The sequence below is a fragment of the Nestor notabilis genome, unplaced genomic scaffold (genome assembly GCF_000696875.1).
Source record: "Nestor notabilis isolate BGI_N333 unplaced genomic scaffold, ASM69687v1 scaffold25426, whole genome shotgun sequence".
Taxonomy (NCBI): Eukaryota; Metazoa; Chordata; class Aves; order Psittaciformes; family Psittacidae; genus Nestor; species Nestor notabilis.
The window spans coordinates 74-28060 of record NW_009934603.1 but is presented as its reverse complement, the minus strand read 5'-3'; the positions used below and the strand labels follow the sequence as shown (position 1 = coordinate 28060).

The 27987-nt window shown below is 35.5% G+C and overlaps 1 protein-coding gene across 1 annotated transcript in view; it reads right to left on the bottom strand.

Moving 5' to 3' along the window:
• The window catches only part of LOC104401070 (adenylate kinase 9-like), a gene marked incomplete at its 3' end in the record, with an annotated part of 41201 nt that extends 13998 nt beyond the window's left edge, over positions 1–27203 (bottom strand). The window contains exons 1-14 of the mRNA XM_010017435.1: positions 27087–27203; positions 24537–24600; positions 21008–21060; positions 20827–20923; positions 16917–17029; positions 13562–13750; positions 12538–12663; positions 10037–10111; positions 8484–8582; positions 6429–6568; positions 6164–6344; positions 5586–5724; positions 3948–4078; positions 3109–3265 (exon numbers count right to left, since the gene is read on the bottom strand). Coding sequence (XP_010015737.1) covers positions 3109–3265; positions 3948–4078; positions 5586–5724; positions 6164–6344; positions 6429–6568; positions 8484–8582; positions 10037–10111; positions 12538–12663; positions 13562–13750; positions 16917–17029; positions 20827–20923; positions 21008–21060; positions 24537–24600; positions 27087–27203 — 1681 coding nt within the window. The remainder of the gene's footprint in view (positions 1–3108; positions 3266–3947; positions 4079–5585; positions 5725–6163; positions 6345–6428; positions 6569–8483; positions 8583–10036; positions 10112–12537; positions 12664–13561; positions 13751–16916; positions 17030–20826; positions 20924–21007; positions 21061–24536; positions 24601–27086) is intronic.
• Between the last annotated feature and the right edge of the window lie 784 nt (positions 27204–27987).

The window sequence follows — 27987 nt, the reverse complement described above, 5'->3', positions numbered from 1 at the left end:
ATATACCACTTAAACATTATTATACTGTTGCTTTCTAAGATTTTAGAGCTTTGATTTTAATTTCAAGCACCTAATAAGCTGAGTCTAGGATATGGGAAGGTTATGATGAAGGCTATGAGGACAGACAGCACTGAAAGGATTTATCTTATATTTCTGAATATCAAGCATTACTCTGGCATATATTTTGTTTGTATATGTATGAAGAAAACTATGAAGAAACAAATTAAAAACATTAAAATGAAAATATTAAGAATGTACACACAGTGTGCGCTCGCAGCCCAGAAAGACAACTGTATCTTGGGCTATATCAAAAGAAACGTGACCAGGAGGTCAAAGGAGGTGATCCTGTCCCTCTACTCTGCTCTCATGAGACCTCACTTGGAGTATTGTGTGCAGTTCTGGTGTCCTCAACATAAAAAGGACATGGAGCTGTTGGAGCAAGTGCAGAGGAGGGCCACAAGGATGATAAGAGCGCTGGAGCACCTCCCGTATGAAGACAGGCTGAGAAAGTTGGGGCTGTTCAGCCTGGAGAAGAGAAGGCTGCGTGGAGACCTCAGAGCAGCCTTCCAGTATCTGAAGGGGGCCTATAAGGATGCTGGGGAGGGACTCTTCATCAGGGACTATAGTGGTAGGACAAGGGGTAATGGGTTCAAACTTAAACAGGGGAAGTTTAGATTAGATATACGGAAGAAGTTCTTTACAGTGAGGGTGGTGAAGCACTGGAACAGGTTGCTCAAGGAAGCTGTGAATGCTCCATCCCTGGCAGTGTTCAAGGCCAGGTTGGATGGAGTCTTGGGTGACATGATCTAGTATGAGGCATCCCTGCCCATGGCAAGAGGGTTGGAACTAGACGATCTTAAGGTCCTTTCCAACCCTAACTATTCTATGATTCTATACTACTTCAGCTGATTGACAGAAATTAAGAATATGCTGTTCTTAGGAACTCTACTGACTTACTTACTTTGGCAAATAGATTTATGATACATAGCTGTGTGGTAGAAATCCATTTCCCTCAGTGGAGTTATGCAAGCTTGGACTAGTTCAGGGAATAACTTACAAAGCCATAACTCAAAATGCTGTGAAAATGTAAACCTCACAACTTCATTATTATTTAAGTGACAGAGATTAATGGGAATCAAATAAAAAGTTAGCACAATTGACCAAATTAAAAGAGAGAGAAACAAACAGAACCCCAAGCCCCAAATGAAACAAAATAGATAATTCAAGGAAATATCCATAAGCAAAAAGCTATACTATAACCCAAACCTTCTAGCAGACATTAAGATCTTATCTCTTTAACCTCACTTTCTCCATATTTGTTCCTTCCATATCTCACTTGATATGGAACATATCAAGTAACATAAAATGTATGCTTATCTAAATTTGAAACATGTTACCAAACTGCTAGCAACACTGGTGTTGATTTTGAAGCAGATGATAATTTTGTGTGAATGGTTTATATTTTAAACCATACTTTCAATTGAATGTATTTTTGAAAAATGGAGGGTGAGTGAAGGGAATTTTTTTTTAGTGTTGTTTATAAACTCATCTTTAAATAATTGTATCCTGGTATTCTTCTGGGGAAAAAAAGAAGAAAAAGTTGTGAGAGTTTTCAGTAGCTTTGTCTGGTGGCCCAGGGATGCACTCTCCCATCTTTGTGTTTTCTTACAGTATTACAAAAAGGAGCAATGCCGAAGAGCATTAGTTTTCTTAATTATTCAGAGTCCAATAGACACAGAGCTGAAGTGAAATTTTTAATTACAGAATTATAATATGCAGAACTTCCAGAAGTATCACAATTACTGTACTATAACTAATTATTTTTTTTTTAACTTGGGTACCAGCACATGTGTTTCTCACTTAAAGGATTCAACATTATTTCATCTGATGAAGGATTTCAGTAGGAATTGATCAAATTGAGCAAGAGATTAGAAGAGTGGATAATAAATTAGCAAAGTCCTAAGTGGCTGAGCTGAGAATATGTGCTACTGGTATTAATCAGATATAAGATAGCTTGCTAATGGAGCAGGTTTGCAGGTAACTCAGCTGGTTATGCTTGAAAGAACAATGTTCTTGCAATGTCCTGTTTTAATGCAACTGGAAGTCTCTTAAGAAAATCTCTATGCCACTATTATATTTTACTTAGATTTGTTGTAATAGGCTACAAATAGCATAATTGTATTCAGTTTTCACATCACTTCTTTCAAGCTGAGATGGTAAAAATATATACTTTATCATTTAAAGTATATTAATTCATTTCCTCCCACCAGTGACTGAAACTTTGAAGCAAAAAAAGTTGTCATTGATCCATATGTAACCTGAAACAGCTCCAAGGATAAAATTAGGGTATAGATTCATTATCATCTCAAATACATTAAAAATGTGAATAATGGATTACCGTCTAAATCTGAAATCTACTTATACACAGGGCCAAATGGGTTGTAATTAATGAAGCAATCTTTTTTTGCTATGTGATATAAAGACTAAAACAGTGTTAGTTCAAACAGAAGTATCATCAGGGTTGTGAGCACCTTTCTTCCTGCTTGAAATAAAAAGTCCCTTCCTCTAATTTCATAGGTACTAAGCTATTGTATCAACCTGGATATAAAGTTGCTCAGCTTTTTTTGACCTCATGATGGGGAATAGGATGCACATGCATACAGACATGCATCATTTCTCCCCCTCTTTTCTCTCAAGCAGAGAAAATTCATATCAATATCCTGATTTTGTAAGTGGAGAAACCAGTGTGCAGGCAGGAAAATTTGACTGAGAGCCACATCACAAGCTGGTGGCCAGCCAGACACAGAATACAGAAGTCTGAAACTGCAAGAGACTAGTGGTACTTACTGCTGATTGTAAGTAGGAGGAAATTGTAAATAGGGTTATAAACAGGAGGAATTTTCTGTGTAATTCCCTTAATCCAAACAGGGAGAAATTTAGTGTACCCTTGTTAATTCACTGGATTCTTCCTTCTCTAGACACCCGAAATTTTATAAACAGGACAAAACTACTAGGTTTTTTTTGTAAGCGTGCTTTATATACAGTTATCAACAGAGAAAAAAAAAGAAAAAAGATAAGATCAAGTTGCATTAGTGTGCATTTACTAACCGTTTTTTTTTGTATCCTTCAGACAGACAACAGTGTCAGGTAAAAGTCCTTTTTCTGATAAAGCTGACCAGTGATCTACTGACAGAGGGTAGTTATCCACTACCCATCCTCCTTTTTCTGGAGCACCAGGAAACCTGTCTTTGTTATTCTTGATAAGCTGTTATAAAATGTCAGGTCAATAACATAAAAAGACTAAGATAGTCTGTGAGCTGTTCAAAAAGACTGCACAATACAAAATGATTTTCTAAACGTTATGATTTTTCTCTATTGTCATTTCAGGTCAATAAAAAGTAAGACATTTATAATTTTGTATGTCTGAATGAAATAAAAACATTTTAAACAAAAAGAGATTAATGTGCCAGTAATATTTTAAGGCTGCCTGTAAAGAATTTAGATTCCATTTTCAGTAGTCACACAGCAGTGAATAAATTTTAAACAATTCAAGATTCCTGGATAAACATTCATATAAAATTCTTTTCACACACTTGTATCTGGCATTGAGCTCTTTGATAATGACTATCAGGAGTATAAGAATAGGGCAACCATACAGTGATACTTCCCTCAGATAATTCTCCCAAGCTTTAACAATTTGTAGCCCAGGTACTTTGCACAACATAAATAATTTGCCTGTGTATATATGTATGTAAATCCACAATAGATTTGTCTTTCATGATCTTGCTCAATCTCTCCTTAATTGTGTGTGAGCTTTCAGACTATGGGATATAAACAAAACTGATAGTTCAAATGGAAAAATCAAGAACATATATCAATAATGTATAAGCTGTTACAGGTTGCTCTTAGAAAACAAATACTTTGCCATGTAGCACTTGTAATTTTACCTCTGCAATAGCTCTCTCCAGTACTTCGGTGTATATTTCAGGTGGCACTGTAACTTCGGAGACTGATGCACTTCTTGTGGCTTCTACCATCGCTTGAACTTCTGGGTGGTCAGCAGTTATCTCTGCCATTCCTAACAATACAGATTTTTTTAAGGTTAAAAATTCACAAAATTCTGAAATACTTATTTCCTCTGGCCAGGAATAACTGCATGACATAGATATTGAGTCCTTAGCACGAACTTCTTCAACCTTCTGACCTACTCTGACAACAGACAGAAGCCCTGCAGTCTTCAGTGGAGTATCACAGCCTCACCGTTTAGGGCTCAACTGGACTTGGGAGCATTCAGTGCAATCAGGAAGCCATTTAACTATTTAAAATGATATATTGTCTTTTGCATAATTTTTAGTGATTCTCTGTAGTTCTCTCAAAAGGCAGAATTTACTAGGTAATTAACTAAATAATTTCATTAGGAATAGGAAATACTTTCTGGAATACTTATCTCTAGATCTAGATTCAAGCTTCCAAAAACATTTAATTTCCCCTTCTGAAGCTTTCCTGCTTTGTGTGACAATTTACATTCTTCATCTGTTTGTAGTTGTTTTGCAATAATATCACTTAAGCTCACCAAGCTTATTAATTAGGATTAAGTTCTTATTAATCCTAATATGATTTCACATACTATCCTGAATAGTATTTACATAGCCAGGAATCTGGAACATGACTCTGTTTAATGATTTTTATTTTGGTGTGATAGTTCACCACTATTCTTACTTCAATGCCAACATTTTTTGTATCCCTGTCAACTTCTATGTTTTGCAGCACCAAAGGAATACACCAACTTCTTGTTAGATATGTATCTACACATAAGTAAGTCAAATGTGGTGATTCCTTGCTAGCTGAATAAGGCAAAATGGCTTGACCTTCCATTTGAACCACAGGTAGAGCTACCTGGAAAGGCAATTCCAATTCAATGGAAAATTTTAATTTCAAAATAAATAATTTTGAAAAAAAAAACAAACCAAACCCACCAACTTTTCTGAAAAAAGAACATCTAAATTTTGTTTAAAATATATATTAAAAAATACATTATTTTCACCTTTTCAAAATATTTTCTGAATTCAGCAAGCTGCAAAAACCTGAGCAGCTTATGAAGTGTAGATGTGACCAGAGCTGGAGAGTCTTGTGAATGTGCCATCTGAGACAGCATACTGGGAAGGCTGCTGCAAAGAGGAAAATCTGTAGACTGTGGGTTCACATTAGGCTAGCTGACAAGGTGCTTTCTTGAAGAAAATTTCAATTTTGCAGAGATTTAACTTGTTAGAAAGTCATTCAAATGGAAAGTTTTAAACCAGTATCAGTCAGAACCAATTTCTTCTTTCAAAAAGAGCTCAGAAAACTCTTTCTTACATTCTTACATTCTCGTGGCCTTCAGCTTCCAAGGATTTACATATAATATCAAAAATAGTGAATTTTACTCAGCTGTCCCCTTCACTGCATGTACTTTTAGTTCACATTTAATGCACAACAACCGTAACAACTTCTGTAGTAATTTCTAAGTCAAAGTGACAGCAATTGCTTCAGTTAAATAACCTAAAGCAAATAAGATAGCTTCAAAGACCATGGAACATCTTATTCACCTAATTCTGCTGAATGTTCTTCCATCCTGTTTTTCACTGCTGTTATAGCCTTTTCTATTGCATCCCTTCGCACTTGCTCCAAGTTTTCTTCTCTTGCTTTTTCCAGATGGGGTTGAATGAGTTTGGCCATATCAAGAACCTAGTGAAATTATTCAAAAAAATAAAAAAATCACAGAAGAGAAATGTAGCATCAGATACAACATCTATACAAGGAAATGAATTGGAAAAGCTGTGCAAATTTCAGACAAAAATACATATAATTCAAGGGCAGGGATTTTTTTGTGGAAAAAATATTTTCTAATTTGCATTTACATTTAATTATCTTAAGATACAAAAGTTATTAATGATATTCTTATGCTAAGACAAATAACTGACAAATATTTGCCTTAGATGGTAAATAAGAATATTTTTGAAATTTAGCTACTTTAATATAAATGAGTTTCACAAAAATACTAGGTTTCCTCTATAATCCATGTTTGCAATGTATATGTTAATTACACAACAAAAATAAGAATGGGCTTAACTGTTTCCCAAGCCTCAGCTGATACCTTTGTTACATAACACACTTATAAACCTACCTTTCCTTTGTATTTGTGTGCAATTAGGTTACAAATAGTTGTTCTTCCAGAGAATGGAGGACCAAATACTAGTACTTTACAAGGAGGAAGTGGCATTGGTGGTAACAAGTAAGGCCGTGGATTCAACATAAATGCTTTTAATGCTGCTGGGGATGACAGTATGTACATTTTACCTAGAAAACTTAAAACAGAAGAGAAGCTAACAGATACAGACAGTTATCTTATAAAATAGAAATAAAAATAAAGAATGACAAATTCCACTAACCTGACAGCTAAGTCTGGATTTCCCATTACAATATCACCTTTCTTTAGAGCCACAGGACATGCTTTCCCCCACCTGCTTCTATGCCATCGATATCTGCGTGCTATTAGTTGGTAAGACGACAGAACCCGGAGAAGTTCACCCTGTTGATTAGAACAGCAAGAACGGCATATGTAATTTTTGTCTGAAGCTACATATGCCTTGTTCTTAGCCTTTTTTGAAATATTTTGTTGGAAAACAAGCAAACCTGTATAGTATATTTTTTAAAAAGTATACTATAGTTTTTAGTACATTTTTTAAAAAATCACATAGATCAGAATTATGGGACAATTTTAAGGAGAAACTATTTAGTTTTTCAAGTTTATTTAATAAAACTAGTACCTAAAATAGTTTCTCTAGGCTTTATTTATTATTTTCAGAATTTTAAAATGATAAAGAGGTACAAATCAGCCACTTTTTGAAGATGACAGAATATGGACAAGATTTCTTTTAAATGGGATGAAGAATGACGTACGGTCTGTGGGCAGGGAATAGCAAAGTCAAAATATCTCTTTTAGGCATGCAGAAATATCATGTGATAGAAGTAAGTTTAATAGACCTTTACAGAATCTGAATAGTGACTGAATCCTAAAATTTATGATGACTCTAAATTATTCAGAATAGTACAGACAGATGCTGGCTGTGAAGAACTGCAAAAGGCCCTCCAGAATCTAGGAGTCCAGGCACGAAAACAGCAGGTTTACACAGAAAATGATGAGTTATCATTTACTGTCACTCCTCAGGAATAGATCTTGGAGCTGTAATACTTTCCATGAAAGTATTTGGTCAATGCCCAAAAGAAGTCAGAAAACCAACGTGAATGTTAGGAATGTTTAGCTAAGAGAGAAGATAATGATTTAATTTCTGAATTGTGTAAATGCTGCCCTCGCCTTTACTGCTATGTGCATTGTGCCACCCTCATTTCAAAAAATATGCAGTAGAATAGGACAAGTTTAAAAAAAAGATAATATGACTGATCAATCACACAAAAATATTTTCATGTAAGAATAAATAAGATTAAGTAGACTGGAATTCTTTGGTCCAGGAACAAAACAGCTACATAAGAACAGACAGAAATCTGAAATGATGGATTATTACAGGGCAGATACAGAGAACGAAACTATTTACTGACTTTTGCGTATCAACAACTAGAGGCCACTGAGCTAAAAGGTGGCAGGGTCAACACAAAGGGAAGCAATTCTGTAAAAAATGTCCAGTTAAGCTGAACAAATCCTTACCCCAAATACTGTGGATGCTAAAATTTACACACAGATTAACACAAACACACAGACTAACTAACTAATAAATACAGATGACCTCTGACACATGAAGTCCTTTACTTGTGAATTTTGTCAGATACTGAGAAAACAGAAGAGTGAAGGGAGGGGTGTTTCTCTGAAAACATATAGTGGGGTCTCCCAGTTGCACTACCATTTATATATTCAGAGTTTTGTTTAAGACATAGCAAAGATGGCTGCAAGTGAATATAGGTGAAGACATTATGCGAAGACCTCAGTTTTTTATTTTTATTTAGAAGGGACACAAATTATAATTGTTGTGATTCAGCAAAATTCAGCACTGACTAGTCATGTTTCTAATTAATTACATGTCACTAAATTTGTATTAGCATGCTGTTTCTAATTCAGGAAAAGAGTAAGCAGAAGTCAGCTGCTGAAATTGTTATCTTTTTGCTAAAGTTTCTTTATTTTCTTGGAAGGAAATAATTCTTCCTCTATTGCTAAAACAAACATTTTGTTCAAAATGCGATTACAATAATCTAACTTTTTTTTTTAAATGGCAGACTATTTTCTTTTCGTACTCTTTAAGTGGATTTCAGCCCCAGAATTAGCTTAAATTCACATTTCTGAAAAATAAAGGCTCAAAAAATGCCCTTATTGCATAGTAAAACAAACTGGTTGCTGTGAAACAAAGATGTTGTAATATAAGCTTACAGCAGAAAAGAAAAAAAATATTTTTATAGTTATTATAGTCAATCACATTTTAGAAAAGCACACTTACATTTTCCAGTCCCTCCAGTGTTTCTTCTTGATCACTTTGAAGTCTGGTTATAGGAGCTCCAATTGGAACACCCAGAGATTGAAGTCGAACTGCCACTGACTGAAAAGAAAATAACTCTTGACTCAGTCCCGATCAAAACCGCTTTTGTGATCCAAAAGGACCACCAAAGTATTTTTTAAATTGTAACCTATCATCTATGTAATGGCTACGTATACACTAAGGCCCGGTTTCTAGCTTGGAGTCATGCTAGTTACTGAGCTGAATTTTAACAAGATATTTGGTAGATACAGTCTGTGCAAAACGCTGAATCACACATGGCCTTTATGTCTCCTAATTATGCTGTGAATCCCAAGCCTTCTAAAGGAATAGGCTGTGAAGGGTTCCTTCCCACACAGCACTGAAAGCACTCAGATGAGCTTCAACCAGAAAAGGAGGAAAGTCTCTTTAGGAGATCAGATTATGCACACTTGGAAGTAATACAACTTTGGGTAATTTATTTAAAAAGATACTTAAACCAGATGTCTGACAATGCAAATCAGATGATATTAAATTTAATTGAAGTATTTCCGGAATGTAATCTTGCTTGAATGCAACTATTCTTAAAATAAAAAGCAAATTTTGCCATGTTTGGACTAGTCTCATAACAGGTCTTTGCCTTATTTATAGGTAAAATGGTTGGAATCATTACACAACCTGATTGCCTTCAGCATAGATTTTCTTTTGTTATGTTCACAAACAGATCATAAATGACGAAATTTTCTGTTCCAACTCTAAAAAATTAGTGTGGGGTTTGGGTTTTGGTTGTTTTTTTTGGTTTTGTTGGTGTTTGTTTTTTTCTCCCCGTAGGACCACTGTTGGTAGTAAAGTTTAGCACAAACTGAAGTAATATTTACAGAATTATGATTGTTCTAACAGTTTTGTTCAATTTGTTTCAAACAACAGCAGGGAAACTGCGGAGCAGCTCACTTCCTACATAGTCAAAGACAATTTCCAACTTAATTTCCAACCCCATACTTCAGGTTCTGATTTGAAGCAACTCTTCATTTCTGAGGCAGAGGAAAAGATTATTTATCTTCAAATTTTAGCATTGTACTTTTTTAATAGGGAGAATGAGTTGCTATGTTATGACCTAAAAAGCTGGACACAAACACTCAGCAGAATTATTAAAATAATGAAGTTTTCTATTACACTGTAAACCAACATCAAAGTTAATAAAAATCCTGTCATTATTTTAGATACCAGCTCAAAATAAGCCAAGTCTGTAAATATACTGAAAATATTTTGATTTCTTATTTTAATAATATGTTACACTAATACACAAAATAAAGTGCTAAAAACAAATGGATACAATATAAAGGAGTTTGTAGCCTGCCTGAAAATATTCTCATGTAACATATATGTAAGCCTGGGGAAATGCAATGAGTCTTACTACTGTTTTAATAGAGCAACAAAAGCAAGCATTTCAGAGGTCATGTTTTCCAATAGCAATTAAATGAGTTTTATACACAATTTAAAATTTTGCCAACACTTTAATAAAGGATGTTAAAACATACTGCTAAGACATCATCTGGTTGCTGATTTCCATCCACTTCAATAAGACACTCACAATCCTGTTCAGCCATCAAGTCCTGTTTAAGAACAAAGACATACTCATCAAATCAGTATAGTTAACCAGATAATGACATTGAAGCTCATTCTATTCAGTGATGTATAAATACAGAGAGAATTAAAAAATTTGAGTTACAATGGGTTCAGAAAACAAATTAGATATCTAGCTCAAAAGCAAGACAGCTACAAAGAACCAAGATACAGTAACATTTTGTGTATGAATTCAACTTCTAATTGTCTAACTACCTCAATGCTCTACTGGAAGACGGTGGCAGTGTCAATCAACAGATCTCTTGGAAATACCAGCAATGAGACCAATGTTTTAATTTTGGTCCCGACTCTCAATTTCTATAAAATTTAAACAATATCTTTGATTTTTCTTATTTGCAATTTTCCCATTTGTAAATAAGATATTAGACTAAAATAGACGTCCCATCTCCACTGTTAATGTCTCTGAGGACTGAGAACATTCACACCATTTCTGTCAGATGTTGGCCTGACCCCAGCCATGAAAAAGCGTAAAGAAGGTGACTACAACTTTACTTACAGGCAATCTATTCTGGTACTATACTACACTTACAGCCAGAGTTTATTTCCTTGCCTCTAGTCTTAGTCTTTTATACTATAAATTAAACTATTCGTCATGTATTTGGTAGAAATAGATAAGTAATTACTTCTTTCTATTACTCTTCTACATGGAAGATAATAGTTTGTGTTTCTCTTATACACAATGGTCCTATCGGTACATCCATGTCCTGGGTTCAGCTACAGCAGTCATTTTTTCTCCTTCTTAGTAGCTGGGGCAGTGCTGTGGTTTTGACTTCCAGCCTGGGAACAACACTGACAGCACCGATGTTTTTAGTTGTTGCTCAGTAATATTTACTCTGACCAAGGACTTCTCTCAGTCTCATGCTCTGCCAGGGAGGAGGGGAAGCCGGAAGGAAGCAGAGTCAGGACACCTGACCCAAACTAGCCAAAGGGGTATTCCATACCACAGCACGTCATGCCCAGTATATAAACTGGGGAGAGTCACCTAGAAGGCCCAGATCGCTGCTCGGGTCAGGCTGGGTATTTTTCCCTTATCATTATTATTTGTAGCAGTAGTGGTTTTGTATTATATCTTAGTTATTGGATTGCTGTTATCTCAACCCATGGGAGTTACATTCCTCCAATTCTCCTCCCCATTCCTCCAGGAGTGGCAGGAGGAAGAAGTGGGGGAGTGAGCGAGCGGCTGCATGGTTCTGAGTTGCCAGCTGGGCTTAAACCATGACAATCCATAATACTGGCTTTTGTACAATAGGATCACATTTATTGACTCAGTTTACAACCAGTTATTTTACATGTTGCAGTTGTTCATTAGGTTTCCTCCCTAACTGTAGCATTTCACGCTTATTTCTCCTCAATTTCATCTTAACAGTGTTGTTCTATTAGTGGACTACTACGTATACTCACTAATACATTTATCATTAATGAGTCTAAGTAAGACCTACCAACTAGTGGAACATGTTGAAAGTTCTGAAGTTTGGTGCACAATGTAAAGTAAGTTAATTTAAACAACATTCCATTAGTTTGCTTATGAGAAATCCATGTGAGATTGTATTATTATTATTAAAAATAAAAACCTTTTGCATATCCCTTTGCAGCAGCAGCAAGTTTGTTAGGCTAGCAAAAAATTTTGTACCAGTTTTATACAATTTTATCTATAGAGTTATCTAATCCATAGGGAAATTGATGGGGATAAATAAACAATAATTGTCAAGTGTGCAGCAAACATGAGGCTTTTGCATTTGTTTGTACCAGGAGGAAAAAAAAAGGGGGGGAGGGGGGAGGAAAGAAAACAAATTATTGTTTTGGACTTGTTCCGGGGTTGTTTTTTTTTGGAGATTGAGGAAAGATACATAGTAAATCTAGTTTTCATGAACCCAAGGAAATTGGAAAGCAGTATCACAGCTGCAGAAATAAAATAGGTGAGAAAGCGAACTGATGGGCTAATTATTGTGTATATAAATCTGCAGGCAATGGAGCATGTGACAAAGGGAATCTATTGGAGTTGAAGGCAGTGGATGAAATAGCAGATATCTTATGGGACTGCATTCTAGAATGGACTCCAGTAATGGTGATACACTGGGCTCTTCAAATACTTCAATTCCTTGATTTAGGAAGCGTCTGTGGTACCAGGCATGATTTCACTTTTAGAACTCAAAGCAGATTAATTTGTCTTGACTCCAGAGCATAAACAACACCTACAGATAACAACTTTGAATCATTGATTTCACTATGAATTTCAGAACTCGGGGGTATGTTCTAGCATGTCTTGTGCCCACATCCATACAATAAATCTCAAACTAAAAAAAAAAAAAAAAACACCCAACAATGAAAACCATGCAAGATAGATACTTAAAAAAAAATCTGTTACGCATAATCACATTATTTTGCTTTTTCTTACTTCTAAAGGATGAAGCATGATATCCTTATACACTCCAACTCTTTTCTCTGCATTTTCAAGAAAATCCTCAGGCCTCTGCACTAACTGATGCAAAAATTCTGACTTCTTAAGTGGATCTTCTGCCATCTGCAGAATGAAAGTTAAATATTTAAAGATACAGAAATAATACACTAAACTAATTTTTGTCTTTCCTCAAAGGTAAATAAAGTAGCTTTCCAGTGTATTGCAATGAGTATTAGTCCAGTGATTGCTGACTGTGATCCTGTCCTGATGGACTGTAGTTTCTGCAGATTCAGAGGAATGTGACTAGAACTTGCAGTGGTAAGTCTCTGGCCAGTATTATAAATCAGAACAATTCAACCTGAATTCAACATTAATACCTTAATGAAAATTAAAAAAAAAAAAAAAAAAGAAAAAAGAAAAAGAAGAAAATCCATGTGTAGTAGTCTAACACCAAAATCAGAATACAAGCTACTACCCTGCAAATAGTAGTAAAACTTGCTACAATAAATAAAATTTTAAAACTCTTTTTTTTTGCTTAGACCAAGAAAAAGACAATATAGTCACACTTCTCATACGCCATTTTAACTTATGGAAAGAAAAAGTTCAGTGCCTTCTGAGTTAGCGACTGAATCCAGGTTAAGCTGTACAGTAATTACCATTTGCTCTCATTTAAACCTACCACTTAAGTACTATGCCACATCTCTCGAAGCAGAACAGAAACTGAATTAAGGTTAAAGTTGAGAAGAAGTTTCTTCACTATGAGGGTGCTGAGGCACTGGCACAGGTTGCCCAGAGAAGCTGTGGCTGCCTCAGCCCTGGCAGTGTTTAAGGCCAGGCTGGACGGGGCTTTGAGCAATCTGGCCTAGTGGAAGGCGTCACTGCCCATGGCAGAGGGGTGGGAACTAGATGATCTTTATGGTCCCTTTTAACCCAAACCATTCTATGATTCTATGAAAATTGTTCTGCTTTGTCTAGAGTACATTGTAATACTTTGCGCTGTTTAGACATTAGCAATATTTACCTGTTCTTCTTCTAGCTCTTCATCTTCTTCTAGCTCTTCATCTTCTTCATTATCTTCTTCTTGTTGATCTTTCTTTTTCTTATGCTTTTCAATTATGTCAGGATCCCACTGGTTCCTCTGATACACCTGCCCTGAATCAGGGTGTTGCCTTTGTCCTGATATTCTTTGGCATAAGTCATAATCTGAACACTAGCAAGGAATAATTAAAAAGAAATAATGTGTTTATTGTGTTGCCATAATAATACTCTTTTTTTCTGAAACTGCATAATGGGAGGTGTCTGGCAAATATTTGGATTCATAAACTTCTCCAATGACATTCTGAGTAAACACAAAATTTTCAAAAGCAGCAAATATTAAAGAAAGACTTAAACACTTACATAGTTTTTCCCCATCAGCATTTTATATTCTATATCAGGAGTGTAATTACTGTAATCACTAGTCGAGCACATTTTACCATGCAAGTTATACTTCGCAGTATAACAAGCGTAGGTGCAGTTTATGGATAAAAGTGTTTTGTAAACAGGCTCATGCTTGCTCTTGCAACTAATGCCAAAGTGGTCTGGACTTGAGCAAGATGAAGTTAATTTTACAAGATGCCTCTGACCTCTCAGAGCTCTACTATTACCCAAAAGCATAATGCCATTGTGTCAGAGGCTAAAGAATTTCAGCAGTTTGGAGGTCTGGAAGAGAAAGGAATGGTCGTTCTATAAAAAGACCTGCAGACACAAATTTAGTTTAATATTAAACACAGATAAATCTGGATGTGGTCCGTGGTGGTAGAATTATTAATATTTAAGATTTGAGAGGTTTGCCTAAAAAGTTTATCCTAACTAAACCATTCCTAACTAAACACCCTAACTAAAACATTTACCCTAACTAAAACATTCCTTTCAGCTAAAAGCTAACAGTCGATGGCTGTTTCCACCTCCTTGCTTCTGTGCTAAGATAATACTGCTGTGCCACTTATATATGCTCCACGAGAGCATATGTTATGTACTGTGACATTATGTACTGTTTGATTCCTTCTTAGAATTGTGGCTGTTAGCAAGATACCTGGACTTTGGATACCTGACTTTGCAACATTGAAAAGATTGTTTTTCCTCAACTCTTTCTTTTCCTTTTTTTGTCCCCTGAAACCAAAAGCTGGTTGGATCTTCACACCCACTCAGCATAGGACAAGGGATCAGAGGGGGAGATGTTGTCTGAATGTTCACTGTGATCATAGTTAATAAAGCTTCTGTTTCAGGTGTCCTGAACTGTACTTGCATTAATACACACTTGGAGTCCCCAGATATTCAACACATCTTAAGATAGATATATTAAAATTCTACTATGGAATTGGAGGTGGGCCACAAAAAATAAATAATCTTTCTTCCTTTCTAATCACTGACACCTATCCTCCAGGCATAAATGAAAAACCTGAGATAACACAAAAATATTGTAGTTGTTAAGATCAAATTTTTACTGAAACAGAGAATTGATTTCTACAGAAAATACAGAGCTTTTGAGATTGCATTGCTAGCAATACGCCCACTACAGTAACTTCCTGAGGTATCCCTTGAAGTATTACAATACTTTAGGGTACTTCTCTATTCCTACGGTCATGCAGCTGACAGGACTGCTGTATGACCCAGGACATTTTGCAATAGGGAAGTAGAAATTTGATCTGATACATTTTCTGCTTTCAAAAGTGCATTTTCTGTCTTTTTAGAGAGAAAAAAATTCTCTGAATTGGTCTGCTAATAACAGTATTTCATTATTCCCAGAGTTATCTAGAATCTTCCTTCTCCCTTTTTTTCTGATATAATGAAAATGGTTACAATTTCATGTATCTGTGAAAACAGCTTGAACCCACTGAAATCAAAGGCAAGATTATACATTTGACTTTGGGGCAAGGATTTTGAATGAGCATTCAGTCTCAGTCATCTTCCCAGGGAAGAAGATGATGTAACTACATGAAGTCAAGAATTCTGTGTTCTTTCTAGCGTAACTAGTACCGTTCTTCTATTTGTATTGTTGCAACATGAAACTATACAACATAAATTCTCAAGAACTTGGATCTCTCACTATCTGGTATTGAAAATAAAGATGGACTTTCTGTAGCTGAAAAAAATCAAAACTGCCAGAAAAGCAGCACACAAATATGGTTCTCTGATGTTTTAAGATCTTTCCACGAGCACAGAAAGAAAGGTTAAAAGTAGGCACTCACAAATTTTCATCATGCATGGTCAAACATATTAAGTCTTGAAGTGTGACTTTCACAGAATTAGATCTCTCAAAGTCATAGACTAGGTCCATGCATTGGAACTTAGCATCTGACAAACCACATAAATGGTTTGTCTAGTTTTGACAACTACAATCAAAATCCCAATAAGAGTGGAGCACAACACCAGAGGCTGATTATTCAGAGTTGGCTCAGCAGCTCTTTCTGCACATTCAGACTAAAAGATCAAAATACTCTACTTGATAATAAATAAAAAACACTGCAAGAAGAAAGGCGTGAACTCTTGTTCATGATTACACATACCGTTACTTCATCTGTATGGAAACTGGAAAAACTTGGTGTGGGCCAGCTAGTATTCTAGCAAATAGCTGGGAACAACCTGGAGAATGTCACAGGCCTGGGTTCTTTCCCAGTGGGCAGTTTGGACACAGCCACCCCATTTTGGCTAACAAGACAGATCAGCTGTGTTCTGCCAAAGCAGTTGGCTTGATGTCTGAAGAGTCACTCTTGCCTCGTTTTATTTATTTATTATGGACATAACCAGCAAGTCCATTCTTTTAAGTTACACTGAGAAAGTCCTCTTAATCCTATATTAACAAATATTTGTGTTTCTCTCTCTATGGTAATATCAGAGTAACTTTTGTAAAGCATCTGGTATGTCACATTACTCTCATGACGAAATTGAGATTTGTAAATGAGATGAATTAATAATGACTAAGAAGCAGTTTCACAATTAGTGAGTAAAAAATGTAACAATTTGCTCTCTAACATCCATATGTGAGAAGTTTCTTCTGGAAACATACGAATGGCAGATGTGCATGTATCCAAAATTCCATAATAATCATGTTATTCAGTTTTCTTTTCTTGAAAACCTGTGTCTTCTAATTGGCAGAAATACAAAAACTAACTGCTACTGAAGTTCTAGGAAATGTTCATTATTTTACATGAGTAGTGCTTATATTGCAGCAAGCTAGCGTAATTTCATTCCAATATAAAAGCGAACAATTTATTATTGCTCAATAAATACTAGATGCAAATGCACAGGGAAAAATATTATCTTTTCACTTACACAGCATATGAGTCTAATAGTAATTAGAAAAATTACTAGCAAGTTACTGAAGATGACACTACCTTAATGTTAATCAGGAAATCCGGTTTTAATTTTAGATTCTTTATTTTCTCTACTTGCTGTGAAACAGTCATATATTCCTCTGAGAGAGAAGGAAATCCACTGAGAACATAACCTGCCAAATACATTTTGTTAAATATATCTATTAGAAGGTGATGTCATATATAGCACTAGTTACACTCATCTCCTTTAAACAATACATCTATTTAGTGGCACAATTCTAAACCATGTACATAACGTAATACTACTAAAAACAACATGCATCCACGTCTACTTCAGATGAAATACAGACAAAAGGGTGTTTTCAACTTGACAAAGGGCTCTCAAAGTCTGTGAACTCAGTTAAGAAATACAAGAAGGATGTAGACATTAAAGATCATACTCAGACAACCTGCTTCATGTGTCTAGCTCAGACACTGGAGCATCTAAAAAGTAACAAGCTTTTAGTGACCACTTTTACCACTATAAGACTTTGTAAAAAGCATAGCAAAAGGTAGCCACTCTATGATACAAAACTATTAAACTAGGAGTGCAGGCTTTTTAAACAACCTTTACAGATCTTCACTTCTGTGGACAATAAAGTGAGCCTGAATATCTCTCTGGGATACACAGTGCTCCTGGAAGTTAAATCCTCTCAAAAGAAGGCACTAGGCACACAGTGTGCATATTGAGGCACCTAACTTTGTAAGCATCCATTTACTCAGGTTTCACAATGCTGAGTCCTCTTTGGCAGACAGACACCAACTGTCTGGTGGTAATAATACCTTTTTCCCAGTATTAGAGTGCTCAGCCCCACATATGAACCTGTGGCCTCAAGTTTCTGGGACAGTACTTTAACTACTAATGACTGCATGCAGTGCAGTAAGAACTACCGCGTAACAAGGAACTCAACATTCATGAGGCCAGAATGAGAGACTAAACAAGAATCAGGTGGATTTTTTAAGTCTAATAATGAGAATATTCCCTCAGAGAAATGGTCCATGCTCCAAACGCCTAGAATTTTATGTAATAACATTTAAATGCAGGACTATGTAGCACAAAAAGTAGCAAGTCGTTGCTAGAGGTATTAGGACTGAAGATGACTCCTTCTTTGGAGAGCTATTATCCATACATGCAAAATTTATAGTCATTCCTCTAGGAAGTGAAAATCTTGGATTCTAAGTTGTTGATACCTTCAGAGAATTCTCACTGGCAATGAGATGTAGGGAGTCTGCTCAGCCTCAGTTTATCAACAAATCCCAGATAACAACAACTGATGTGAGAGGAATGGAAGTATAACATGGGAAAAGATTACCCCAAACTGTTTGTTCAAGAGGGTGTTTGCCTCCAAACTGATCATGTTGTGGGGGACTAATAATGATGAACTTTACCTAAGGCAACAATCAAGCAGAGCAAAGAGTAATGAGGGGATTACCAAGAAACTTTTGGGGAGAGAAGGATCTTGAAAAGAAACAGTAAAATTTGTGACTAGGGGAAAAGACCTTAGAGATGAGGTAAAAGAACAGCAGCCTAACAAGGTGTGATGTGTGATGTGTCAGCACTACAGATGTCTGTATAGGCCTGACAGCCTGACATCCCTGTTGGATGCTGCAAGTAACCTTCATGTCAACTACTGGACTGACAGAACAGGGTTAAGCACATAGCAACCCACACCTCAAGTGCATCTATGTGAGCTCATGGGAGCTTTCTCACTGGTGTGTGGATTAGTAAACTGTAGGAAATGGCACACTCAGACAAAACTAGAGCACCCACCTTTCCAACAGAAAGTGTGCGTAGATAGGCCAATATACATTTTCAGAAAAGGGAATTTGTGCTTGTAAACTTCCTTCTTTGTGAGAGGGTTTGCATGTTTGAGTATACTGTTTGGAGTTAGTTTTAGGAGAGTGTTCAGAAATTTGCAGGTGTTTATTAATATTTGACAAGTGGCTTGTCTGTTGTGTGTCTAATACTGAACCTTTTCACTGATCACCAGTTCACTGATTGTCAGTTAATTAATAAATCAATAAACAACTTTGGTCCTGATTTAAGTCATGCTAATTGAACAGTTTTCCCCTGTGACATAGATTTTTTTCTTTGCAAACATTATTTAGGTTAACATACGAACTTCTGGTTGTTTTCTTATTCTATTATAAAAAAAAAATTTAGCAAGCATGTCAGCTACATAGAGGATATAATTCTGTATTTTCTTACCTACAATACCCTAAGTTATAAGTGTGCTTGTTATTTTCCAGTGCCTAAGTTATTTTTTAAAAAGACACTGGTTATCTGAAGAAATAGCTTTATATCTGACCTTCAGAAGTAAAAAAAAAAATACATCTCTTTTTAGTGACTTACAATTTTTTAAATATTACCATTTGCTTTAGTACTTCTGAATAATTCTGACACATCAGTCCCCAACACATGCTTATTAGGTCAGAAGAGTATAACTGAAAATACCTTATTGTGTGTACTATTTAGAAACTTCTATTTTACAACATTAAAACCAAATGTTCAAAATAAAAAACTCAGCCTCTCATGCAAACTGTTTCTAAAATCTTTAATGAATAATTAATAGTGAATTGACTGATTAGTTTCTGCTGAAAGCCTACATAAGCTTTCCAAGGATTATATTAAGATAATTGTTGCTAAATAAAAATTCATTAGAACTAGAAAATACTTAACAAAAATTGGTTTTGGAGCTGGGATGTAGTTGGTAGGAAAAATAGTGAGGATGTAGGTTATTCTATTCCTTGCTACTTTAGGTCATCTGTAATACAGAAAATGCCTTGGCTACAAAAAAATAAACTTAATTTCATAGTCATGTTTACAGTCTCTAGGATCTCTGTGGTCCATCTTAGGCATTCATCACCAGAGTGACTCAAAGAGGGGAACTCAGACAACACACATCTCTTCAGGTTTCTAATAACATCCTGACATATGGATTAAGAGATTGGCAGTTCTGCTGCTGCTTCATCCCTCATATTTTTGTTTCTTCGTCATCTCCTTTTTTAAAAAAATACCCTATTTCTCTTTTGCCTAGTGTTTTAAAAGCCTCGTTTCATCAGGTAAGGCTGCATCTTTTGTGAAACTGTTGAGTCTTAGACTAGAGAAGGAACAAAAGCCATTGCAACTGAAAGCTTATAGAAGCATGCTGGTTTTCAGAGCAGTAGAAACGTAACATTTTCTTGTCACTACATCTGTCTCTCTCCTATAATGGAAATTTCAAATAAAATCAGCACCAGGAAAAAGAAACTACATTTTCTTTTTCTTTCTTTCTACTTAGCAATATATTTGTTTTCTCTTCAGGAAAGCACATGCAGATTCCAGCAAAGATCTGCAGCACTAGTCTTAAGAGCCTCAATTAACATCGTTTTTCCTCAATAAGAAGAATCATTATCAACTACCAACACTATGCTCATCTAACTTATTCTCAGTGACAAAATGCAAAGTGAATAAACAATTTTGTAAGAAAAAAAAAAAGACAAATACTTTGCATTTTCAATATCTTTTTTTGCTATCTTGTTTTCCTTCTTCATTATTTTAAATGTTTAATATGTTTTTGCTGGTGGGATTTTATTGTTGTATTGTTATAGAAGTATTCAAGAGAAAAAAATCTGTACTGTAAATCATACAACTTTTCTAATCAGATACTATTGTTAAATGAGAGTCAAAGTAACATTTAAAATTTGGGGAAAATTCATTTTTTCAAAATTAATACAACAGAGGACTGGTATGACACTTTCTTATCTCCCATATTGGTAAATTAATCCCTAAATACACTCTCATTTTAGGAGTATTCCACAACTTAAGGAGCACAAGAAAAAGTTCTACTGTCTAACATAAAATAAATTATATTTGAGCAGTAGTGGATGTAAAGTGTATCAAAATTATAGCTAGCTCATTCTTAGAAGCTTAAGTTATAAATATACTTACCAAAATGAGTAACTTCTGGTGACTCAATCTTTTTCAGAATCATTTCTGTAACCAGTTCTTCAGAAATACTTTGACCTTTAAAAAGCAACTCTTGACACTAAGGTAAAATTCAAAACATAGTCTTATAAAATACATATTTGTCAAGAATGTGACAAAACTCACTAGAAGATAAAACCTTTACCTGAAGCCCATATTCTGTTTCTTCTTGAATATTTGTTTGGATTACTTCCAAAGCTGAGGAAACACATCAGATGGAATAAATTTAAAATAATTAATAAAACACATTCTATACAGATATGTACATGCAGATACATACACACACACACTCACACATAGGAGCATGTATGTGCGCTCCAAGCAACCAGACTATTTTTGAGGGAACAGCTATTATATTTAGGGCCATTATTATATTTTGTCCATCCAGAACTTGGTACCTTCTGGCAATGTCTGGGTAGATGATTTCCCTACTACCTAACCCTATAGATAATACAGATAAATGCATAACAGCAGCCTTGCAGGATTATTTTAACTACTGACTGATAGCAAATTAGCATTACTGTTGTGTAATCCAGATGTGTATTTGAGCTCAAACACTTCCCAGATTTTAAAAGCAAGTTTTAGAAAAAGACACACAGAACCATCTGCTTTAAAAAAGCCCTTAAAACCCCATTCCTTATATAGTCTAATTATCTAAAACAAATAAATACTAAGTTTAACACCCATTACATTCAAAGACCTGCCTTCTGTCTCCATGAACAGCGACATCATAGCAGAATGATCCTGGAAGTCTTTCACACTTCTATACCATTGAAAGAAGCAAACACTTAACAAAAGCTTTTAATAACCTTTAAGACTACATCTATGTTACTGATAAACCAGGCCAGAGAAAGGTCCTGAAACCAGGTGACTCATGCCTATACAGCTAAAATCTTTCTTCCTAAAACCTGGTGTTTGTTTTCGAACTGTTCCTACTAGTAATGATGACTATGGTCATTCTATCCTTCATACTGTGAATGGGTGTTCAGGAGAGCAGTATTTGCCATAGGCCAAAACTGAAACAGGGAATGTACTAAGCAATACAGACAACTGAAAATCAGCATTGTATGTGTACTGTGACCCTGATTTATTTATGAGTATAAATTATTTACCTATTCACTGGGGAAATGGATAGAAAATATTTTGTGAAATTAAAAAGAGTGCAAACTATTCCTATTGAATAATTCTCTATCTTGGATAATTTTTAACAGATACTGATACACTAGAGTGAGTCCAGTGGAAGGCACCAAGATGATCAGAAGTGCTAAGTGTACTAGGAGAGGCCAAAAGAACTGGCCTTGTTCAGCCTGGAGAAAACAGGACAGCTCTTACTGCTGTCTAACACTATTTACTGGTAAGGCACAAAGACAGAACCACTCTCTCTACGGAAGTGCAGATAAGACAGGAAGCAACACACACAAGTAGGAACACAAGGAATTCCAGTGGGGTGACTGGGAAGCAATTTTTCATTGTGAAGGTAGTCAAACATTGGAAAGTGTTGCCCAGAGAGGTGGTGGACTCTCTGTCCTTGGAGATATTCCAGATTTAGTTGGACATAGTCCTGAGCAACCTTCACTAGTTGATTCTGTTTTGAGTGGAAGGTTGGACTCAATGACCTCTGGAGGTCACAGAATCATAGAATGATTTGGGTTGGAAGGGACCTTAAAGCTCATCTAGTTCCATCCACCCTGCCATCGGCAGGAACCCCTTCCACTAGACCAGGTTGCTCAAAGCCCCATCCAACCTGGCCTTGAACACTGCCAGGGATGTGTAGAGGATGACTAGCTAAAAATTACTTCTCCCAGATTCATGTTTATATATGTTAAATTGCTTTGTTTCTTTGTTTTTTTGGGGGGTTGGCTTTTTTTGTGGGTTTGGGTTTTCTTTGTTGTTCTTTGGGTTCTTTTTTTGTTTTTGTTTTTGGTTTTTTTTTTTAGATGTGGAAAATTAAAGAAAAAATCCCTACTAGTAAAAGGAATGTGTGTACACTAAACAAAAGAAGATTAGAAGAAATACCATGAGCAAAAGAATAAAAGAATAATTCTCCAAATTTACTAGAAATAAAGCATAAAAATGCAGTAAGTGAGATTTACATTAGCCATTAAGAAACATTTTCTAATGGCAAAGACTGTGTTACAGAGATGGACTACAAAGATATTTTTAAAAATAGATTTGATAGACATTTGTCAGTAATGGTTTAAATACATTCAAACAGTGTGGATTGGCTTAAGTACATTCCTAAGGTCCCTTTCAATTTTGGTCTGATGTGTGTTTTGGACCAAGCGTTAATATTTTGTTAGACAATCTTATGAACTAAAAATTTTATATTTATATAAGTCAAAATATCACTTTATTAAAACAGAATTTTACCACATTATAATTCAAATGATGTATCTTTATCTTTGTTCTGGGTTCAGCTGTAGCAGTCATTTGACAAACCCTACATACTCATGGAAATATGAAATGTTACACTATCCACTAGAGGGCTTTTATTAGAACAATAAGAAATACCAGGGGGCACATTTAAAAGAAAAAAAGAAGGTAATGAATATCGATATATAAAGAGTTGTTTCATAAACAGAATAACTGTACACATATATACCATAAAATCAGATTTATAATTTGGAGTTCCCAAAGAGGCACTCAACAAACTGCTTCATAGTTAAGGTTATGATGTACTTTCATTTTTTCCACTTAAAAAGTTTATATTAGCCTTCAAACTGGTAGGACAAATCTGGAGGGAAAGTTTTCTTTTTTCACCAAACTTAAGTCAGTAAATCAAGATTTGTGATTTATAATGTCACAAGTACAGGGCTTTAAAAACAAACACAGATTTAGTTGCTGCTGACAAAATCAGTGCAAAAAAACCCTGACGGAGAATTGTTTTCGTAGGAACCTACTTTCTTGATGAGCTGCCTTGAGATATAAAAAAAGCTCTCTAGCAATATACTGACAGGGAATAAGACAATGTTACAAGCAACAGGTTTTACTCTACAGATCTTCAGAAATTTTTGATGAGAGGGACTGTCAGAAATGGAATTGGATAGCCTAGAAAATGAAATTATATCCTCTATTCTGGTAAACACATGGTGGGAGAAATTAAGTATACTTTCTGAAATAAGCCATCAGATAATTTTGTTTTAGAAATTTGAAAGTGCCAGCTCCTATTCTTTCCACTATTACTCACGCTGATACAAAAGCTACGTTTCTGTTTCCTGGAGTACATCCCCTTTTGTATTAGGCACTGCACAAACAGAATGGAAAGATCATTCTAATTTTTCATGGTCTGTATTGAAAAATCTCTGTGCTCTCTGGAGTTGAATGCGTTGCCTCAATGTGAACAAGAAGGGTCACATGAATCATCTTACAGGACTGGGAATAGAATTTGATTATGTGTTACGTATGTCCCCATGGAAAAACAAAACAAAACAAAACAAAAACCACAAACCAAAAGAAAAATAAAAGAAAAAAATAAGCTGTTTTCTAAGCCTCTATAACTAAAAGGCCAATTGTCAGCAACTGACATTTCTGAAAAGATGGTTACTTGGTCCCTATCAGTAGTCCTTACTGGATTCAGAAACCTGCCATTGTGAATTACATGGAACAGCGTGGATATTCTAAAGCAACAGATATTATGAAGACAATGTAATGTTCCAAATATAGTGTATGTTTACCTTCTATGAAAATGCATTTCCATATTTGTGCTAGTTTTCTAGCCAATGTTTTCTTTCCAGAACCCTTAAAATGAAAAGTACACATTTAAAAGAAAAACGGGTAGAAGGAAAAAACAACAACAACAAAAAAAAAACACAATAAAGAATACATTTTCATATGATAAAAACAATTAAATGCTACCCCCAGGATCAGGATCTCTGAGTTATGCACAAACACAAGGGCAAACACCAACACTTTTTTTAATACTATCCTCTATTTTAACTGCCTAGCATTGCTAATACACTGTTACTGCCCTTTGGAGTTAATTATCTCCAAAGTAATTACATTGACTTTGTTTCTGAGTATCTCTATCTAAAATTCAGCTACGATTTGCCCATAAATTCCTATGAGAAGTTCTTTGGGACTGAATTTTATTATCTTCAGTCTCAAAGCAAATTATGATGGAAACCTGTTCAGCCGTTTCTGAATAAGATAGAGGGATAATATTCTTCAACTAAACCACTGAATATAAAAAACCTGCTCTTGTTAGTCCACAAACCTGGTTTAGATGCTGACAAAACGTTTATTTTATCACTTACCTGAATCCTGAGGAACCAACAGAACCAAGAGTAATGAGGCCTCTAAGGTCTACCTGCAAGGTACTGCTACCTAAATAGGATTTTGCAAAACTCACCATCTTTCACCCTTAGGATTATGCCCTTTTCCCAAGGGCGTACAAAAAGACCTTTTTTTTGACAGTCTGTTTGCCCTAGATAAATTCTGTTATTAAAATATAGTAAAACCCCCACAAATAAATCACATTCCCAGTTAACAGCGTACCAGTAAACACTCCAGCCTACTCATACCTTTTATCTTACAGGTGTGATGAGAATATATGCATTTGGTTTTGCTTTAACAGCAATACGATTTAATATAAAAGATGTATCTCAAATAAGATAGATGACCTACACAACAGCCGCCACAAAGATATCATAATAAAACCAGAATTCAATTCTCTGCCCTCCTGGCCAGGCCTGCACAATTTCAACCCTTTCTTAAAATTTGTATTAATATCAAGCACCTACTGAAGGCAATGATTTCAGATGAGAATATATATTTATTATATAGTTTTTGCATTGTATTTAATAAGTATTTTATGCTGATTTGGTCTTTGAAAATCTAAGGTTACCTTCTTCATGTAAGGTTAGAAATTCAATGTTTGTTTAAAATGAGGCAAGACAGTCTGCTGTAGTTTTCTACTGAGCTGAATGCACTGTTTCATGGTGAACCTAAGGCACACTTTTGGCTACCACCTTACACAGTCTCACTGTGATGTCTGCATCTCATCCACTTGCAGAACACCACCCTGCCTCCTTTCTCAGTTTGGTCAGATGTAAAGATCTGCAGTCAAGCATTACCCAGCAACTGGACCCAAGGAGCAAGAAAGGATGTAGAACTGTGAAAACACTAGGATTGGAAGCCTTACAGCCTGCTGAAAGCCTTTAAAGAAAGGAAATATAGCTGCATCTTAGCACTATGGCCATTCTCATGATATAATCTGCTACCATCATGTGACTATGTGCTGGCATACTGCACCACAGCATGGCCCTACATTGGTGCTGAGCAGAGAGGCACTGGGGCTTGACTTGGTGGGTCAACAGTCATCAAAGTTTGGCTTCATCACCAATTCTAGGTGCATCCTGTCTACCTTTCTACCTGCTAGGCATAGCAAAGCAGATTTCCAAACTGCTAGAGGACCTTGCTTTCACACTGGCAGTGGGGTGCTCTGAAGGCACCTTTCATGGGCAACTGCAATGTTCAAGAGGAAAGCAGCTATCAGGGCACCAGTGGTGTGTTTAAGTGCATACCAGATTCAGTATAGACATTAGGCAAACTTGCACCACAAAAAGAACTCCGTTCAGCAAACTGAGGCACTAACGTAAAACCACACATAGTCTCCTACATTTGGGAAAAAGAAAGCTTAGGACCTCAAAACATCAAATTTTCCTAAGTAAAAGAGGCCACAAATTATTTGAGAAAAAGAGACACCTTGAATTATAGTTAAAATATAGTACAAATCTCCTTATTGGAACACCTTGGTGTATTTCAGTCATTCCCAAGTATATGACATAAAATTACTTCAATGTTTTTAATAATAAGTTAAAATATTTAATATCTCACTGCATGTCTGTAAGTCAGTATATTAACCTGATGGTTCTTTTACACCTATTTATGTCTTTAATCTGCCAAGTTTTTTAGAAGTTACAATACTGAAATAAGATAAAAACAATCCAGTTGCCAATGTGAAAAGAGAAGAAACTTTTTGAGCAACATGTGACTTTTAAATACAGTTATAATACTTTCAATTGTAACTTACTGGTCACTTAGGCTAAAATTTGGCCTCATTAAATGAGATCAGAATCTTTAACAAACTATGCAGGATTTGCAAAGTGCAAAATATAAAGTAGGTCTTTGATCATTTTGGCCGTGCCACTAAACTAGCGTTTTGAAGGGAAAAGCATAATTGCTAACAGAATATCTGAAGAAAAAAATTCTATTAGACATCTTACTGGCTTTCCAAAGATAATTAAACAAGCAGGCTTGGACAACAGAAAGGATTTTTCAGCTTCATCTTCATTGAAGATATCCGCAAAGGGCTGAGCTTGTTTTTCCTCTGGTGAAGCCATATATTATCTAGGACTGGAGGAAAAAAAAAAAAATAAGCTTGTTATAAAATATGTATGTGTAAAATGACACATACTTAAAAATGAAACCAAATAATGATGTGGTCAAAGATGAATTGCTTTGTAACAAAAGCTTTTATAAGAAGAGCTCTATCACTGTCAATGGAACTACTCGCTGAGTCCACATCTATGTACATGAGCAAGGCTTTGAAGAATTAATTTATGATTTATGTCATTCATGTTCTGTCACCATCACATAAATCCTAGCTCTTCCAGGACTGAGACTGCACATAGAGCACAATGCAACAGAGTAAATCAGAAAACAGTTCCTAATCAAGGTAAGATGAAGCAAAATTTGGGTGGGCCTTTCCAACAAATGGAGTTCAAAACCATGAGATGCCTGATGAAGCTTTTTTGAAGAAGGCAAACCATAACCTCGCTTTCTTTAGAGAACCACTGAAGCCTCAACCCCACGCCCATCCCAGTCATTTTAAAATTAAAATACTTTAGGTTGAAAATCTGAAAAAGTTTGTTTTGAAACATCAAACTGAAACGTTCAACCACTTTCAGAATAAGACCTTCTGAACGACAGGGACAGTATTTTAGTATTAAGAAACCCACCACATACAAACCAAGCCTCCATTTCTCTCATGAAAACTCACTGGACGAACTTTACCTGGCATTTCCAAACCTTTACAATTAAGGGGCAATTTCCTAACGACAAAAAAACATCCCAACCAAACCAAAGAAATAAAACTAAACTCCCCTACCCTGACTAAAAGCCTGG